The sequence below is a fragment of the Ursus americanus genome, chromosome 10 (assembly GCF_024610735.1).
Source record: "Ursus americanus isolate L20-20 chromosome 10, mUrsAme1.1.p, whole genome shotgun sequence".
NCBI classification, from domain to species: domain Eukaryota; kingdom Metazoa; phylum Chordata; class Mammalia; order Carnivora; family Ursidae; genus Ursus; species Ursus americanus.
In genome coordinates, this window is record NC_142136.1 from 4,320,922 (window position 1) to 4,341,283 (window position 20,362).

General features: G+C 40.2%; 1 protein-coding gene across 1 annotated transcript in view; it reads right to left on the reverse strand.

Moving 5' to 3' along the window:
• Positions 1 to 19,808, reverse strand: part of TNFSF13B (TNF superfamily member 13b) — a 33,201-nt gene extending 13,393 nt beyond the window's left edge. Inside the window, exons 1-3 of the mRNA XM_045772886.2 lie at positions 19,223 to 19,808; positions 19,028 to 19,115; positions 3,701 to 3,757 (exon numbers count right to left, since the gene is read on the reverse strand). Coding sequence (XP_045628842.1) covers positions 3,701 to 3,757; positions 19,028 to 19,115; positions 19,223 to 19,573 — 496 coding nt within the window. The 5' untranslated portion in view covers positions 19,574 to 19,808. The remainder of the gene's footprint in view (positions 1 to 3,700; positions 3,758 to 19,027; positions 19,116 to 19,222) is intronic.
• Positions 19,809 to 20,362: the final 554 nt, after the last annotated feature.

A 20,362-nucleotide genomic window follows, 5' to 3' on the forward strand; every position in this document is an offset into this window, starting at 1 on the left:
ATCAAAAATTCAGTAGAGAGGTTACAGAACAAATTGAGCAGGCAGAAGGCAGAATCCAAAAATTTGAAAATGGAACAATTAAAATTATCCAGTCTAAGGAGCAGAAAGAAAAGAAATGAAGGGAACAGAGCACAAGGGACCCTCAAACAGACTAACATTTGCATTATGGGAATCTCAGAAGGAGCAGAGAAAGGAGCAGAAAGAGTATTTGAAGAAATAAGGGCTGAACTCTTCTTAACTTTGAAGAAAGAATGCATCTACACATCCAAGAAGATGAATGAATTCTAAAAAAGGATAAACTCAAAGAGATTCATACCAAGGTGAATTATAATTAAGTGGTTAAAAGAAAGGACAAGGAGAAAATCCTGAAAGCAGCAGGAGAGAAGCAATTCTTCCAGTGCAAGGCATGCTCAATCATATTAACAGTTGATTTCTCACTTGAAACCGTGTAGGCAAAGGACAGTGGGATGACACATTTCAAGTTCCAAATGAAGGATTATGACAGCAAGGTGCGGGGTAGTAAGGCTTACACATCATCCCTCCACAGAAACATTGATTTAACAATACCCTGAAAATGCCAAATACCTTGAAAAGAAATTCAGAATCCCACTAAGAAGTAGAGGCTAAGTAGTAAAGCACAAACTGAGAAGCAGTCACATTTATATGGGTAAGAGGAACAATTTCAACTTATTCACATCAATCTCTCCCCCAAACGGGCCTCGGTCAGCACCAAGAAGACAGCCTCCATCTGTGATTCCCCCATAGAGGGATGGTGAGATCTGAGTGTGCACCTGGCCACATGGCCTTTCAGAGTGCCTTCTGTGGAGCTGGTTTCCATCTCACCCCATACTTTGTGGTGAACAACCAAAAGAGCTTGATCCCTGCGACAATAAGAAAAAAAGAAAAGGGGAGGACATTCTTTTACAGCCAGCAGTTTGTTTTGTTTTGCAAGATTGAGGAAAAGCAGAGAACAGATTTTTTTTCCTCCAGGAGGGAAGGGAGGAAGCAAAGGGAGCCTTGCTCTTGGAGGCTTTACAGTGGCTAATATCAAGCACTGCTGACCAATAAAAGTGTCTCCCAGTCAAAATCAGTCCATGAGGAGGAAGAGAGGTAGCTGCATAGACAACAAAGCTGCAAGGAACGTGAAGAATCGAGAAAATCCAATACAATCAAAGGGCTAAAACAAATCGCCAGTAAACCTGAAAGAAATGGCTGTAATGAGTATAGATCACTCTGAACTCTAGTATAAAAGTTAAAAGACAGAAGTATTAGAAGAATTATAACTACAGGAGTTTGTTAATAGACACACAGTATAAAAAGATGTAAATCAAAGGTAAGTTTTTACCAGTTTAAAATAGACTACTATAACTAAGTTGCTTTATGTAAGCATCATGGTAAACACAAATTTAGCAAGCTATAGTAGACACCCACAATACAAACAGAACGGAATCGAAAGATACCAAGACACAAAATAATGAAGCCACAAAGGAAGACATCAAGACAGGCAGAAAGGAACAAAGGAACTAAAAAACAGCCAGAAAACAATCAACAAAAGAAAAATAATAAGTCCTATCAATAATTACTTTAAACGTAAATGGATTAAACTCCCCAGTCAAAAGGCATAGAGTGGCTGAGTGAATTGAAAGAGAAACAAAATCCAACCATATTCTGCCTACAAAAAACTCACTTCAGCTTTAAGGACACACATAGTGAAGGGCTGGAAAACAGTATTTCATCCAAATGTTAAACAAAAGAGACAAGATGTGGCTATTCTTATATTAAACAAAATAGGCTCCAAGTAAAAAAAATGTCACATGGGACAAAGAAGGTCATTATATGATGACAAGTGGACCAATTCCTCAAGAGAATATGAAAAGTATATATATATTCCACACTGGAGCCCCTAAATGTATAAAGCAAATATTAACAGACTCGAAGGGAGAAATAGACAGCAATACAATAAGAGTAGGAGAATTCAATACCCTACTTTCAATAATGGATAAATCATCCAAAAGAAAATCGATAAGGAAATAGTGTGCTTGAACAACACTACAGACCAGTTGCACTTAACAGATAAATACAGAATATTCTATCCTACAGTAGCAGAATATGCGTTCTTCCTAAGTGCGCAACGAAAATTCTCCAGGATAAATAAAATGTTAGGGCACAAAATAAATTTGAACAGATTTAAGAAGATTGAAATCACATCAAGTATCTTTTCCAACCACAATGACGTGAAACTAGAAATCAGTAACAGGAGAAAAACTGGAAAATTCAAAACTACGTGGAAATTAAACAACACACTCCTGAACAACTAACGGGTCCGATAAAATTGAAAGGTAAATTTAAAAATATCCTGTGACAAGTGAAAATGGAAACACAACATACCAGACCTTACGGGATGCGGACGAGCAGTGGTGCTAAGGAAGCCCATGCCCATTAACAGTTACATGCTGCTCGAGGCCTGCTGGCATCACCAGGCTAACCTGGGCGTCCAAGGGGCAACGCATGCAGATGAGCACCCTGGTCAGTGGAAAGCAGCCACCGACCAGAAAGATCATGCACAAGCCTCCATGCAGCTCACATTCACAGTCAAGTAGCAGTTTCATCTTTCTGTATGATGGACAGCATTTTTGTTTTGGCCAAATGTGTAAAACAAACTTTTCCTAACTTATAATTTAAAAATTTTATCTTTGGTCCTTAAGGTCTTCTTCTGACTTCATCTGAACTCTTAGTAAACAGTTTGCTGCCTATTAAAGTTGCAAACATGGGACTTTGGAAAATGCAGAGGGATAAATAATAACAGAATTTCAAATAGTTTAGTACTTGTGTTACATTTGGGATAATTAAAGCCACTAGAAAAATACAGATGCAAGACAGCACTCCTGGCACTCATTACAAAGGCCCATCCAAATTCAGTCTCTGGGCTCCTTCTTGTTTCCCCATTCCCGGCCCCCAGCTTAACCCTCTGACACTTGTGAACTCCCTGTTCTGGTTCACAGCCCAGACATTCTCTAGCCCCTGCCTGCTGGAGTTTTCCCCATAGTACTTAATTTTATCATTCTACATTTCACTTGTTCATTTGCTTTTTTTTTTCTTGTTTCCCCCTCATCCAAAGGTAAATCCCATGAAAGTGAAGAACAGTACATATTTGATTCATTGCTAAGTGCAACTGGAACATTGTATGACTTTAGCAGATATGGGCACGATATAAAGCAATCATTTCACATTGGATTATCATAAAACAGTTACATTTACTTGCACATATTACATATTTACTAATAATTAATATAAAATGTTTATGATCGGTTCAGTTTTATCTTCATCCTATTATGATTTCTAACACCTAATACAATAGGGGAATTAATATTTGTGAAGATGATCTCGAGTCACTAGAGAAGCCAAAATGATTTCTAAAAAACTCCTGGAATTTGGCTTAGTATTGATTTTGTTTTATCATACATTAATTATTTTAAATTTCTAAGTATTAGTGTCTCTAAGGTAATTCTGTCTATTAGATTATTACATTAGCCTAAATATTTATTCCCCAATGATTTTGAATAAATTGAAGTTTCTTATTTTACATCTGATTCTGAGAAGTTTGGAGGCAGACAGTTGATTGGAGATGAAACTCTGAATACAGTCTTACAAGTAAGTGATGGAACGTAAGCAGCAAAGTTACAGGAGATGATCTTATTACCTTTCCGTATAGTGGGTGTGTCACTGTCTGCAATCAGTTGCAAGCAGTCTTGAGTGACTGAAAAGCAAAAATACATCCTTTTAGTTACTTGAATAGGAACGGTAAGGGAAGCATGATGCCTGACCGCACAAAACTACTCTGTTCTTCTGGAAACATGGAACCAGTTATGCTCCTTAGAGCCTGCTTGTTGTTCTAAAACTGCTTTATGAAACCTGAACACAAATTTTTATTATAAAGTTTACTTACAATAAAGTATGGACTTGAAATTCATGGTTTAGAAAAACTCAACATGCTGTTGAGACACGGTAAGTATATCATCCCGACAGTTCTGCCTAACTTGCCTTCAGGTGTCATGCCTGGACAGAATGCGAGTTGAGTATTATCATGTGTCTTTCAAATCCATCACAGATATGAGCCAAACTATCAGAATACTCTAAAGTGATTTTTTGTTTTAAAAAACCTAACATTGAGGGGCGCCTGGTTGACTCCGTCGGTGAAGCATCTGACTCTTGATTTCCGCTCCAGTCATGGTCTCAGGGTCGTGAGATCCAGCCCTGCATCAGGCTCCATACCCAGCTTGAGATTCTCTCTCTCCCTCTCCCTCTGCCCCTCCCCCCTCCCCCCACTCTCTCTCTCAAAAAAAAAAAAAAAAACCAGAAACAAACCAAAAAAGCCAACATTAAATAGTAACTCACTGTTACTGCTAATACAATCACCATTACTGAAAATAAAAACAATTGCTAACATTTACTGAGCAGATGAAATACATACAGGCAACCTCACAAAAATCCTAAAAACTGCATACGGGAAACAAAGTCCCGGAAAGTGTAAACAGCCTGTTCGGGGCCTGTGGCGGAAAGTGATGGGGCAAGAACTGAAGCCACGCCTGTTTCACTCTGGAGCCAAAGTCAGGCTTTGGGTAAAATATTTTGGACCAAGAAGAGAAGGGAGAGAGCATCTTTAAAAATAAAATGGGAGATTTCCCTGAAACCGCATAATCAGTAAAGCTTCTGGGAAGCATCCGTTTGCATCACATACCACGTGTATGATATTCCAGATAGCACTCAAGGAACCAGAGAACTAGTCTGGTAAATAAAAACACATGCCTCCAGGTGAAAGCAAAACGAGAACACTGTCTATGGGAAAAGAAAACAGAGCAGTAAATATCTACGAAAAATATGAAACAGCAATTTAAGTGTGCCTATTTTAAATTAAGAAAATATTAGTTTTTATTATCTAGCAAGTATTTTGTTCAGAGTTGAAGTACTTTAAAAACATGCTTCTCTATGTTCACATTTTAAGAGTCTGACACAGTGAATTCCTTCTTCACTTACTAATTGAAAACGTTCTGAGTTCTAATACTTACAACACAACACGTAATAACAGATGTCAAGAGTTATAAGCTATTCCCAAGCTGTGCAGACACACACAGGCCTTCAAAGAACACTGCTGCAGGGAGTGATCACATCAGAAAATCTGTGCAGAAGTTCCCCTTGGTATTTCAAAGAGGAAATATAATGTTAAAAGCTGCAATTCTCGGGGCGCCTGGGCGGTTCAGTCGGTGGAGCATGTGCCTTTGGCTGAGGTCATGGTCGCAGGGTCCTGGCATCTGTCAGGCTCCCCGCTCAGTGAGGAGACTGCTTCTCCCTCTCCCTCTGTCCCTTACCCCCCCACTTGTGCTCTCTCTCTCTCTCTCTCTAATAAATAAAATCTTTAAAAAAAAAGCTGCAATTCCTTTATACCCCTGAAACTTTTCTAACATATTTTTATGTTTATCTGATCATTTCAATAGGAGCAGAACATTCTGAACTACTCTGTGATTCTTTTGTTGAAAAGATGGTGGCCATGTCTGTGCCACGGGGAAAATGTGCTTCATTAGTGCTGTTACTATGGCAGACCTTCTGCCACAAAAAATATGTAAAAGCATCGTTAAGAGGCAGAACAGTCATGAGTAAGGACGGCATGCAAGAAAGAAGAAACCAAACACCCAAGGCAGAGAAAGTCTGAAGAGCGGGCGCAGTACTTAGAGTACTTAAACGTGTTTCTATCTTTCTCACAAACACTTCTTAAGGAATTACTGCTCCCAGGGCACTGTGATAAGCTCTGTGAGTGATGCGAGGCTCAGTCAGAGCATGGGAAGCTCGAATCTTCCCTCCACACAGAAGAGAATGTTGACAAAAGTCGAGGTCAAATTTCCGAATGTTCCGTGTTTCCTCCGCTGTATGTGCACGTGCATACAGAGATTAAATGAGATACTACGTGTGACATATTTAGGACCATTCCTGGCCCACAATACTTGCGAGATCAATCTTGGCTATTACAGTGGGAGTGGTGCTAGCATTATTGTTCTTCACAGTACTGAACCCAATAACCTGGGCACATAAAGGTAGGGCACTAGGAGGCCATGAAGACCAAATGAACCTGATAAAGAGAAACAAGAAAAACTGTTACGATGTTATTCCTGATTTCAACGAATTCTTTCCTTGGCCATTTACGCAACACCCCACAGGAGACTTACACATTCTACTTAAAGAAAGAGCTTTACCTAGAGTGATGACTTGACACTCCCAAACTATAAGAAAACATCTGAATTTTAACCTCTGCAGCCCCACTAAAGTTGACTACAACCTACACGTTAAAAAACAATAATCTATTCCATCAGGTAGTAGCAGAAATCTAACTTTTAGAAGAAAATACACTGTGGGGAGAAAAGCTTATTTCCAGAATTACTCTTCAGAAAGGAAAGTGGAGTATTAAAATAAAAGTTCAAGAACAGTGTTTGAATTATACTTGCTGATGCCAGTGTCATTCATTAACTTCTCTGATTCCAGAGAAAGTCACTTTTGAAGGCTTTTGAAGGAGTGTTGCTGGAAATAAGGGGGAGGACTACCCACTCTGGCCTCATGAGATGCTGCTTAGGTCCCATCAATCTCATCAGTGCTGTTTACCTCTTTCCCTTTCTTCCGTTTTAGGAAATCTGATGTCCATTATCATCTTATCTCTAGTACAATCCTTTAAGACTTTCTGATTCAACATCGATCTGATTTTAAAGTATAGATTATTGCTCACAAAAAGTGAGTCAAAATAGCAATACTGCTTTTTCATATCTCCCAGTAGCATAGAGAGCCAGCCACAAGTGTTTTGAGAATGCATAGTCTAATATAAGAAACACAATGTTGGTAACAATTATAATGGTCATCAATTGTATTTGGTTTTCAACAGTCTTGCGCATCCTTCCCTATACTACAATTGAAGGAAATTTGAAGAGTCTGAGAATAATCTATCTTTTTAACTAAACAAGGCAATAGAATACGTTAAACCTTTCTGTGTTTCATGGGGACACACATATTTCTAAATATACATATTTTATATTATAAAAATGTGTGAAAAAAGGATAATCTTGCTAAGTACAAATTTACAGCATAATATTTATTCGTAACATTAAACTTTGTGTAAAATATTTCTAAAACAAAAATATTATATTGATGGCAAAAATAGTTTATAAAAGAGGATTCCTAAAATAAGAGTTTTTAGAACAAAAATAATTTACTATTGCCCAATATTTGATATAATAAAATCCAACCAACCTCACAGAACAGCATTTAGAAATTTTCCACACGGAAAACATTTTGAGTTTGAAAGCCATCTGTCAAAATACGACACTTATATTATATTCAAACAGCATTTACTTAGGAAAAGGGATTTGAAAGTTTATGGGATTGCTAGTAGCTGCTGTATTATTTTCTGTACTGGAACTAAACGTTTTCAAACTGGAGTTGGGTTCACTGTATATTATTTCAACAAAGCTCAACCTAATAAACTACCATAAATAACGCAATTATTGCAGATCACACGTAACCGCGGTGGGAAACACAGAGCTTTCCCAGCACATCTGCCCCATCCGTATGATGCACACCTACTCATTTTGGGTAGTCCTTACTCATCTCATTCAAGCTTCTCCCAAACTCTTTAGTCTGGATGAGGTGTCCTTCCTGCATTTTCCTGGGTCTCCTTCTTCTTCCGTCTTCTTACTTCACTGCACCAGAGTTTTGAAGGCCACGCCTCTCTCCTATTTCTGTATACCTTACCATTCAGTATATGGAAGTCATGAGAAATGCAGTTTGATTTTTCTTGAACTAGTTTTGAATGAATAATCAGTGTCCAGAAAAGTCTAACTAGGAGAAATCCCATAAAGATCTAAATATTGACCTAATGAGGGACACAGATTTGTGAAGAAATTGAAGAAAGTATGATTTTGGGGTAAACATTTCTACTGGAGTAAAACACTAGATTATACAGTTTTATTTGACCAGTGATAAACAGTTTGCCAATACGAGTTAACAGAGATTTAAAAGTATTTCTAGAGAGCTAAATTAAGAAGTACGTATTTGACTTACCAGAAAGTTTTTTAAAAATTAGGAATTTTTAATCTTGAGAGGGGCCCACCTGATACATGTTGTGCTTTGGAAAGGTCATACATGTGTCCTTGTGTAGACTCAGCTGCCATGCAGAGAGAATGAAAGCCAAGGTTCAACTGTTGACTGGTAGTAAATGTCGTATGAGGACGATTTGATCCCAGCAGCAATTATATAAATAGAGCATCCAAGATAAATTGTGTGGGGGGGGGAATGAAAAGTCTGTGACTAATGAGTGTGTGTCTGAGGAGAATTAAAAACTAATAATGAAAACAAGTTTTCAGTTCTGGATAATTCAGAAAGATGGTAGCATTACAATGGCCCCAAGGCAGTACTAAAGAGGGGCTAGTTCTTTGGTGTTTTTGGAAAAAGGTTGATAAAATAATATAGAGATCACAACAGTCAATAGGAGTAAAGAAAGCTATCTGAACGGAAGGGGTGTGTGTGTGTGTGTGTGTGTGTGTGTGTGTGTGTGCAGAGTCCTGAGCACAAACTGGACATGGTCACGCACCGCTCCCAGTGTGAGTATTTCTATGTCTAAAGCACTGTACGGTATGTAAAATGGCAGCCCTTCATCTTGCCTCATAAACACCAAGAGTAAAAACACAAACCAAACCAAACCAAACCCAGGAAAACAAAATGCCATCTTCGTAAGTTATTTCATTTTACAATTAGTGACCTGTTTTGATTTAAAATTACTAATTTTGGGGGTGCTTGGGTGGCACAGCAGTTAAGCGTCTGCCTTCGGCTCAGGGCGTGATCCCGGCGTTCTGGGTTCAAGCCCCACATCGGGCTCTTCCGCTATGAGCCTGCTTCTTCCTCTCCCACTCCCCTGCTTGTGTTCCCTCTCTCGTTGGCTGTCTCTATCTCTGTTGAATAAATAAATAAAATCTTTAAAAAAAAATTACTAATTTTGTAGTGGAGTCATCAGCTCCATGGAATATGTTTTTTTTTCTTTTGCCATGATTTCTTTGCATTACTTTAGAGTATTTCTCATTATTAATGGTGTATACTCGTAAAGCACTGGATATCAGTAACTTACCAATGAGGAAAATTAGCTTCATGACACAACATGCAAACATATTTGAAATCAAGGAAGGTGAAAAGCAAGATAGAAATGTACCTGAATGCTTGAAGAAAGCTACCAGAGAATTGCACAATTGGCTCTTACACCTTCGACTTCCCCTTGGACAATTCTGTCTGGATGTCAGAGTGATAATTCAAGCTCAACATGACCCAAATCTATTTCTCTATCTTCCTCACACACACTCACCTCTCGCTCCTCTGTTTTCTCTTAGTGGCTATAACTATCCTCTGAGCGGCCCAACCTAGAAACTTCGTAAACACAACTGATTCCTTCCTCTGCAATCTTGAAACCCAGCAAATAACCCAGTTCTAATGGTTCAAATTTTCAACTTTTGCTCAATTTGGATTCTGTCTGTCATTTATCTCATTCAATAATTTTACTGAACACTAAATTTAGGTCATGTATTGTGTTTCAGTTAGAAAGAAAAAAAAAGAAACAAAGGAGACACAATCCCTACTCCCATGGGGCATCCCTACCCCCATGGAGGAACAAGTATGAATCAACATCACAAATACAGAATTGAAGTTGCAAGAGAGACGCAGTGCCCAGACTTGGACCCAATCAGGAAGGCTTCTTGGAATGGAATGCTTAAACTAAAGTCAGAAGAAAGAACGGGGTAGGAACATTCCAGACAAAATTAACAGTCACGAGTATACCCAAAGGTTGAGGTTGGAGGGACACAGCAAGTATGACTGAAGGGGGGAGAGACAGACAGACTGACAGAGACAGACAGACAGAGACTGGGAGAGGAAAATAAACAAGGACAAGATGCACATGGCAGCCACGTTCAGATCTCCACCCTCACTGCTCTGGACAATTGCACTTGCCCACCGAGCTGTGCCTCTTCTCTTTTCTGCCATTTCTACTCCATTGCTTGCATTTCCTCCAGACTGACCTGCCTAAACCTGAATTTTATCTTGTTTTTCTAATGTTTCTAACTCCTTCAGCGGGTTTCCCCTGTACACAAAACCCAAGTCTACCTTCATGACCCCAGGACCTCTACCTCCACACCCCCCACAGAATGGGAGCTTCGACTGCGTGTTTGCCATTCCCTTGGCTACATATTCCTCCCCTTGGTATCCGACAAAACCCATCCATCCCTGAGAGCTCAGACCAAGTATCAACTTTTTCCCTCATCCTTCCAGCTAAATATTGGATCCCACTACACTTTGTGCGTACATCTACTGAAATAACATTTCACTATACAGCCTAATTGTTTCTATTACTGTCTCTCTCCCTAGGCCGGAGTCACTTGATATTAAGGACCATCATTTACAAATTTGCACAGTGTCTGGTTTACATCAGACTAAAAAAAAAAGAAAGAAAATCTGTGCAACAATTTAGAAAAAAACAACAGACACCATAACAATATCCACCTTTCCCTAATGGTTCTTAGAAACCTCATCCTTATATTCAACTTTATAATACATGTTAAATCAAACTAAATTAATGTTTTAGAGAAAATAGATTCTATAAAAGAAAAATAACCACTGATATCTGGACCTTCTAACAATAAATCCTTGGGCCCAGGGTTATATGAAAAACATTTCCCATAACGAATAATCCTCAACAAGAAGCATTTCGAATTTTCATTTGTAGAACCATAGCACACTATAATATTTTTTTGAAGCAGATGGTTGTGTAGTATTTCTCTAAAATTTCTTACTCTCTACTTCCCAGAAGACGTTCTAGTGCAGTAGACAGAAGAGAAACAGAATGAGCCCCGAAGTGTGACTTCTCAGCCCGTGTCAGAAGCTGTCACTGGATAGGTTTTTACAGTCATCTCCCCTTCTATCCCAAGCAGCCCAGTCAGAGGAGGAGGAGGAGGGGAAAACCTGCACTGCCATCAGTTCTCCTTTGCAACAATCCAAGCAGAAGAACAACGTCAAGGTGTTGGCCTGTATTCTGCCCGTTCAACCCACTACAATAAGGCCTCTTCTTGCATGTTTTCTACTTCCCACTGCATCCCTGTTTCCATGCCCTGGGGTACTGTCTCTCTTTCCCCAAATCGACTCACTCTTCAAAACCCAGCTCAGCTCTTATTCATCATGGTGTCGATCATCTTCCAGTCTGTGATCTGAACTCACATCCTAGGATACCATTGCTAGACGGCCTCTTGTCGGGACTAATGTTAGTAACAGGCTCGGCCTCTTGGGGACCCAATAGTTTTTCTCAAGTCTGGTGCATGACTCGAACATTAAGCACATACAGCTCACACGATGGAAAAAAACTCAGAATTTGTAGTCAGTATATAATGAATTCAAATGTTAGTTCTCAAACCAATTTAGCTGTTTAATCACGAGATTAACACTTAATATTAAAATATTTTTTAAAAGATTTTTACTTATTTGACAGAGATAGAGACAGCCAGCGAGAGAGGGAACACAAGCAGGGGGAGTGGGAGAGGAAGAAGCAGGCTTCCAGTGGAGGAGCCTGATGTGGGGCTCGATCCCAGAATGCCGGGATCACACCCTGAGCCGAAGGCACATACTTAACGACTGAGCCACCCAAGCGCCCCTAAAATATTTTTTCTTATCTATGTAATAAGAATAACAATATCTACTTCATAGTGTTGTTGTGAGAACCAATTGAAGTCATAACTTACATGTGCTTTGTAAAGGCTAAAGAGCTTGTTGATAAACTTTATTATTTTAAAATTTACATTAATTTTCTTTAATTTCTCCAACTCAGTAGTTAGCTTGTTGAGGTAAGGGACTGGTTATGTCTTGGCTTCAATTTTCTCATCTAAAATGAAGACAGTAACGCCAACCTACTAGGGGTTACTGAGAAGGTAAATGGTATCACAGACCCACAGAGCCCAACCCAGAGCTCGTGTATGCAACGTACCCAATAACTTAGTTTCTGTCTCCCATTTCTGTATATTCTGGAGTGCCCACCTCAGACCTTGGCACAGTGGATGTTTCCTCTATTTTTGAGCAAAATCTGCTTCTTTTCTAACTCTTAAGAAATGAGAATACCTTTTATTTTTTAATTTTTTAAATTTTTTAAAAGATTTTATTTTAGAGAGAAAAATAGAGTGTGTGCACGTGAGCAGCAGGAGAGGCAGAAGGAGAGGGAGAGAGAGAATCTCAAGCAAACTCCACACTGCGGGTGGAGCCCAACGTGGGGCTCAGTCTCAGGACCCTGAAATCATAACCGGAGCCGAAACCAAAAGTTAACTGACAGCCACCCAGGAGCCCTGAGAATACCTTTTCAAAGAAAATCTGACCACAACAAAAGTGCAGCCACCCAATATGGTTTTTTTAAATAGTACTTGACTTATAAAAATAACAAACATTAAAACGAATGTTATCCATTCCTATAGGACTATTAATGAGAACACATTCCTCAACATTATGAATTGACTTTTAAAATATCAACCCATTTCTGCAAATTTTTTAAAAGTTGAAAGTATAAAGAATTATTGAGCCTTCGAGGAGAAACAGAAAGACTTACCCCGGCCTCCCTGACGCACATTCTTCCTCTTCCCTGCCCTTCACGCTGCCCATTCTGTGAACCCCTGCCCGAGATATTGTACTTTTTCATGATCTCTGCCATTTTCTAGTATATTTAATTTACTCATTAACTGTGTCTATTAATTACTTCTTGTGTCTTTCCACCTTGCTGTAATGTAATCTCCAGTGGGCAGGAGACTTTTATCTGTCATGTTTTCCAATCAACACCCAACACCTAGAACAGTGCTTGACACCTAACGGGCCTGTGGCATGCATGGTAGACACGCGACATCACTTCTGGCTGCCTTGACTCATTTCCTGGCTCTTCTGTTTCCCAAAACTTTAAACTTGACAAGAACAGGGTTCAGAGATTTGGTTGTGAGGTCACTATTTTATTTTATTACTTTTTTGGAAACTGAACAGAAGCCAGCTCTTGCAACACTGAAAAAGAAGTCATTATTGAAGCAGGGGCGAAAAAATAGCACTCAGGGAAGATTCTGGTCAAAGATCACCATGACAGCAGCCAGCTGTTTCTGTTCGAGGAAGGAACACACCCTTAATGGGGAAGAGGCTCCAGTTAACCTAATTCTGGTACAAATTGGATGACTGAGTTCTATATTGCATATGCTTTCGACACTCGTTTTACAGTCTTGTAAGATTCAGCCAAGCCAGAAATGTCCATGAAACAAAGACTGGATGTTACAGACCCATCAGACCTCCCATGTTTCCTTGCAAAGGAGATGGACTATGGATTTCAAGAAAGAACATTCAGAAATGGAGTTCAGTTGTTTGTTAAGAACCGATGTTGGTTTCTTAGCTGTGACAAAGTACGGTAATATAAGACAAGGGGGGTTACTGGATGGGGTATGTGGCAACACTCTGCATTACCTCTGCAACTATTCTATAATTCTAAAATAACTCCAAACCAAGAACGTTTATTTAAAAATGGAGAAAAATAATTTAAAGTAGAATGGCCAAAATCTTACAACAAATATTTAGAAGATGAAATATGGATAATTTTTCCCCACACTTGTTTTTATATTTTGTTCATGCTTTCAATACCATTTTAGTCTTATAATTGAGATGAGTATAATACACCCTATCAATAAAAATAATTTCTGTATTTCTATAATCGAAAATACATGCAATTCTAATAACTTCTAATTCCGTACTGAATAACAGGGGGAAGATATAAAGGTTACCTGATTTTATTAATAAAACCTTGTTTTAGCTCAGTGGGAATCCATTCAAAAGAACCCATTCTCTTGATGGGCTCTTAGTATGGTTATCTCTACGTTCTTTAAGTAGATGGGATAGTTAGATCAAAGCCGACTACAAGGATCATGATGATTCCATTTATGAAGAAATGTCAACAAATATTTCAAAGCCAGATCACTTTAGTTATTAGTTTTAATTGGGAATATCTCCAAATATACTTAGGGGCTGAAAAGTGAACTTTTGGCTAATATGAGCTATTTGGCAATTCTTTGATCTTGGATTTCCCCACATTTCTGTTTGTTATATTATAATCAGAAATTATCTTATGAAACACAGAAACTTATTAAGACCTCCATTTGAAACACAACGCAATTAAGAAAAACAAAACTGGAGCCAAATACCCAAACTGTACAAGTACATAAGAGCAGCGTTTACCCTTGGGAGGCCCGGAGAAGCACCAAGTGGGCATGTGGGCTGACGGTGATGTCCATCCCTTCATCTACTGCTGGTCATTCTGTGAATACTCACCAAGCCGTATCCTCACGACCTGTACCCTCTCCCGTATGTAAATAACACTCCAGTTAAAACCAGAACATTAAATAAAACCAGAAATCCACAAAATTAGTTAGACAGGCTGTTGACTATCAGAGTTTCTCTACGGCTCTTCGGCGAGCCCAGATTGTGCCTCTACCTGGTGAACCACGAAGGTCTGGGGAAGGGGCCCCCAGATGCTCCCTGCAAGTCCAGCCTTGCTATCAAACTCATTCTTTGGTGACTTCGCTGTTTTAAATGTCAAGTTAAAAAATTGCATAAGACGGCCTCTGATCAAAACCTGAGAAATGAAGAAATGTGGGAAAATCCCCGCTTCCAATGATGCCAAATCACTGCATCAGGCTTCACAGTGAGCCCAAAACCCGTCAGCAAATATTCACAGAACACCTACTGCGTACAAGTACCATGACGAACATGCCAAAGACGGGACCCAGAGCACAGAAGCTTCTACTCCTCAGCGGGACAGACAGCACGCGAACAAACCGCCCCCAGGTGATCCGTCACACCAGGCGTGCTGTGGGCTGAGGACACGCGGCTTTCTCGCCCCACACACTGGAGTTTACTGACAAATGCAACAAACACGCAATAAAACTGAAGGGCCTGCTGAAATTGAGGTTGGATTTACAGAGAAATAAAAATGGGCAACATTCTGGAGTGTTACTCAACAGTACTTAGCTCTGACCCTTTCTGACGTAGTGATAAAATGATGGCACAGTGATATTGAGGAGAATATGCAGAAAGCAGAGTATTCTAAAAAAAAAATCTAAAACAATACCATAATTCTGTTAAGTATAAATCCAGTAAATGTGTTGATGTGGCTTAAAACTAACCATGAGACCGAATGCTGCATTGTTTGTTGAAAATTCAGTACACTTTTACGCACTTCAACAACCTATTTGAAAATCCCAGGACTTCAAAATCACAACAAAAGCTTTTTTATAATTAACTATGAAAGAAAAGTAAAATATACAAGGAAAATTCTAATTGGGAAATTTTAAATTTGATATTTAATAAAGAGATATTAAAAGCTCTTGGATATATAAAATTAAACAGTAAAAAAATTCATTTTCTTCTTCAGAGTTACAATTTTTATAAAATTCCAACAAAAAATGTCAATGGTTCTAGAATGTATATAGAAAAGTAATAAATAAGCACATGAATGGATACTTTGAAAGTAACAGGGACAACCTAAAGTTTTTTGAGTCTTACTTAAAATAAATCAGAACTAGGGGCGCCTGGGTGGCTCAGCCGGTTAAGCGGTTTGGTTTCAGCTCAGGTTACGACCTCAGGGTCCTGGCATTGAGCCCGGAGTGGGAGTCAGGCTCGCTGCTCAGTGGGGAGTCTGCTTCTCTCTCTCTCCCTCTGCCCCCCCAGCTCATGATTGCTCGCTCTCTCTCTCTCAAATAAATAAATAAATAAATAAAATCTTTTAAAAATAAATCAGAACTAGAATAGAAACAAACAAACAAACAAACAAACAAAAAAAACAAAGAAAGCTGCATAACAGAGTCAAATTGTACCAAATTTCCTCAATTCCAAAAAGAGGACTGTACCAGACAGACTAAATAAATAAATAAGGAGTTTCAGACAAACTCCTTGGTTATAGACACATTAATTTTGTAGTGCTAAGCAAAATACATTTTCCCTGCACAAAAGGATGGCATCTGAGGCAACATTCAAGCCACTTTCGCGGATGAGGAATAGTAGATACGACCTGTCACTGAGGTTCTCCTCTCCAAGCCTTCTGTCTCGGATCTATGAATGTTGTGAGTGTGTGTATATATGTGTGTGTGTGTGTGTGTGTGTGTGTGTACATATATACACACACACACAGAGAGCAATGTACTATTTACTGCATATATACGTTATCTATACATACATATGATAAATTCATATACATACTATGTATGTGTATACTATATAGATATATGTACTCTATGGAAGGTCTATAAAAATCTCAGGCAAACCATGATAATGACAATAGCAATTACATCTGGACTTTGGAAACTGGGTAAATTTTGATTCACTCGATAGAATTTTTTGTTACTTTCCACACTTTCTAACAGTTAAAAATTATTTAGGGAAAATTTTTAATCAGTATATAATTTTTGGATGCCATAAAATCACAAATTTGTAAAGATTTGCACATGGGAGGAAAATTTAAAATATAATAGATGGTATCTTGGGGAAGTGGGACTCCGGGAGTTAATGAATCTCTTACTCAATGTCCTTTCTTCTTAAATCTGCTATAAAGAACCCATATTCTCTTTGCGATGGTAAACTTAAGGTTTATTTGTAAAACTAATGTGCAGAGGCCAGGGAATACTAGCAAAGAGGTTGAAGAAGATTGAGGCACTTTGACCCTACTAGATATTAAAGCTCATTATATATATATAAAGCTTAAAATATTTTACTTAATACAGATAAATAGAATAATAAATCAATGAAAAAGCAGTCCAAAATAGATTCGGCTATATATAAGAAACCTGATGCAATACAGTAAGCTGTCCAATGCAAACATGTTAAAAAGAATCACCCAATAAATTTAGTTGAGATATTTAGCAGTAATTTGGAAGGAAAAGATAAAAGAAGAAAGGGGAAGTTATCAGAGGAGCGCCAGGACGAAAGGAGTTAGACACCAAACTAAAACATTACGTTAGAAAAAAGTCTAAGTAACAGTGAATAGAACAGGCTATGTAAGAGACTGAATAAATACATTTTTAGCTTTAATGTATTAGAGAAGATCAAAAGGAGACGTTTATCACATTAAATACACAGATGTAAAATCTCTGTACAAGTTAAGAAAAGAAGCAAAATATTGTGAAAATATTTACAGCAAAATTTTGAGAAGCAGTATGCCTAATATAGTTTCTTCAAAATTACAAAAAAATTAGGACAAATGAAGGAAGTTATAAATAAAAATGAGCAGAACATAAAATTAGAAGTTATCCAAATATGCAGAAAGAAATTAATTCTTATTTGTAAGCAAGCAACAAATTACCTCTGAGATACCGTTTTACAGCTACTAATAGAGCCAAAATAAATGTTAAAAGATAAAACGCTGTAAGAATGTGGAGAACTTGTCCACTGCATTTCTGACTGCATACATTTATGACTCATTTTGAAAGCAACGTGGCAAGAGGCCATGAGGGGGTAAAGACGTTCATCCTCTTTAGCTCTGATAGTCTATCTATGGAATTTATATGGAACATATAATTCCTCAGAAACAAGAGATCTGCACAAAAACTCTGGAAATGGTCTTGTTAAATAACTGTATGATAGCAAACTAATATAGAATTACTTATAAATAGGGAAAATGCTGACTGTATAATGATAAGTGAACACAAAAATATGCCATAGCATATACACTGTATTTTTTCAATTATGTAGGAAATAGAGATGACAAAATGCAAAATATGAAAATAATTCATGTATTAAAGTATAGTAAAAATATTAGTGTTTCCTAGTTTATTTATGTTTCACTCACCTGCTTCTGATAATTAACACAAAGCATATGTAAAAATCATGGTTTTATGAAATAGGTAAGAATTTTGCCCATGAATAAGGCAGTTAGTGAAAAATACGTGTCCAGCCTGAGGATCTAACATCTAATGTGAGCGCGCGCGCGCGCGCGCGTGTGTGTGTGTGTGTGTGTGTGTGTGTTGTCTGATGGAAGCACACCTAGTCGGTAAGTCACGCACTTCCCTTCACAAGTACAAACAGCTACACCTGTTCTGCTCATCTCACGGTCAGTGTGGGGGTTTAAGGACGCAGTAGCCGGGACAGTAACGACCCCAGCACGTGCCTGCCTAGCGCACCCCGTGTGCCCCAAACATGTTCTTTCAAAGTAAAAGAGAAACAATACCAAGGATCTCTTAAGTTGTGATGCTATTGAATGTAAAGCAAATGATCTTTCTCATCTTTGAAATGCGGGAACTAGAATCGAGCATCTGGGGAGGCCCTGCCCAGTCCGAGGTTTCAGGAATCTCCAAGACTCTTGGAATGAGTGGGACATGAACAAAGGCAGGAATCCCTCAAGAACTCTTACAAGAAGATTATAAACTTGTGGATTTCCTGGAAAAGCATTAAAGAAAAGCTTTAAAAATCTCTCCGTGTATGTGTGTGTGTGGTGTGTAAAATGAACTTTTTAGAAAACTAAAGCACAAACACAATAAATCACAAACACACAGCCGCTGTGGTGTGAGCCTCCCTGGGCTGCAGGGCACGCCACGCACCTGCGGAAGTGTTTCCCTTCACCTGGCCTCCTATGACTCGGGTAGACAGAATCTTCACTGACACGCCGTGCTTTTCTCCTGGAGGGCTAGACAAGGTTTCTGACACAGGCACGATCTACGAGGAAGACAATGGGGCCCTTTTCTCCTCCTCTCTGCTTACGGGACAGCACAGCCCTCATACTCTGCTCATTGGAGGACAGAACGTGCTGTGCACGGGCTTGGCCCGAAAGCCCCCCTGCTTTAGATGCAAATCTCACACTCTCCGTGCGCGGGTCTGCTCTCGGGCCCCCAAAGTGGAGGCCATCCTCCACACCTGTGGACGCCAGGCTCCCTGACTCCTAAACGCTTCCATGCCCGAAACCTACCTGTTTCTTCTGGACCCTGAAGGGCACGCTTGTTCCTGCCGCTTTGGCTGGAGTTGCCTTCTCCTGCAGCGGGTGGTGCAAAGATCCCCTAAGAAGAGAAAAACCCCAAGTTATTGCAAAGACATCTGAGGGATGTGTGGGAGGTGGCGGTGCGGGGTGAACCCTCGCCTGGGGCTGCAGTTGCTGCAAACTCACTTTCAGAGCCGAGGTGACAGCTGGGGCCTCCCGCACGGCTGCCCTGGGGGCCGTGGCTCCGGCCTGGGGGGGGCCTGGCAGCCGCTCAGCCTGGTGCTCCCGCAGCTCCGCCCGGAGGCTCCCCAGCTCGGCCTGAAGGGCGGCCACCCTGTAGAAAGACAGCGCCGAGAGGCAGCTGGCCATCAGGGCCAGCAGCAGGGTCACGGCCAGCAGCGTTCCATCTTTGGAGAATGGGACAGAGGGGCTTTCCTTCAGGGGGAGGATGGAGACACACTCCTTCAGTTTCATTTCTTCTCCCCTCTGCAGGCAGGGAGAAAGGCGTGACCGCTGGCCTTCTGTGCAGCCATCCATGGCACTCCTGGAACTTTGAAGGTTCGGGCCTTTCGAGTAAGTGAGCGCAGGGAATGGATCATTTCCTGTGAGCTGTGCTTGCTGGTGTCCTACACTGACTCCAGGGCCGGGCCCCGCCGTCGCCCTCAGGAGAGCTCTCCTGAGCTCCCCTCCGTCTGCCCGGCTGCATCTCGGCCCCACTGTATGATAGGTCTTCCTGGCACTGGCCCTTCAATCCGATTGCCCAATCATTTCCTCATTTCACTTTCAGTTTTTGTAACAATTTTAATGGCATCTCAAGACACACACACACGCGCGCGCACGAGCCCCGTGCATCCCCCGGTTGTGACGGGACTCTGGCCGTGGGCTGGCACACTGGGGAGAGCCCCGCGGGCATGCAGGTGCTGGACCAGCTCCCCGTGGCACGGCCAGGGCTGCCCCACTCGGGGCCACACAGCTTGGGGTGGCAGGGGAAAGAACATTGAGGTTCCTGCTGCTGTAATAAAAATAATTAATGTGAAGGTCAGATAAGCTAAGTGCTAGCCCTTAGCTGGAGAATGATTCATGAACAGTCTCTCAGTAGGAAACAGCATGAGACGTCCTCAGAGCAGGCACGGAAGTCCACTGGGGCCTGGTCGCTCTATTATTATCTCAGCAACGCAATAGGAGAACGCGACTGAATCCTGGAGACGTACGTAGATTCCACAGGAGGGGTTCTTTCTCTGCGAGGGATGCATTTTGAAGGGAAACCTGTGCACGCTCTTCCTTCTGGGACTCACTGCCAGGCAGTCCGCCGCCCACAGGACGGCC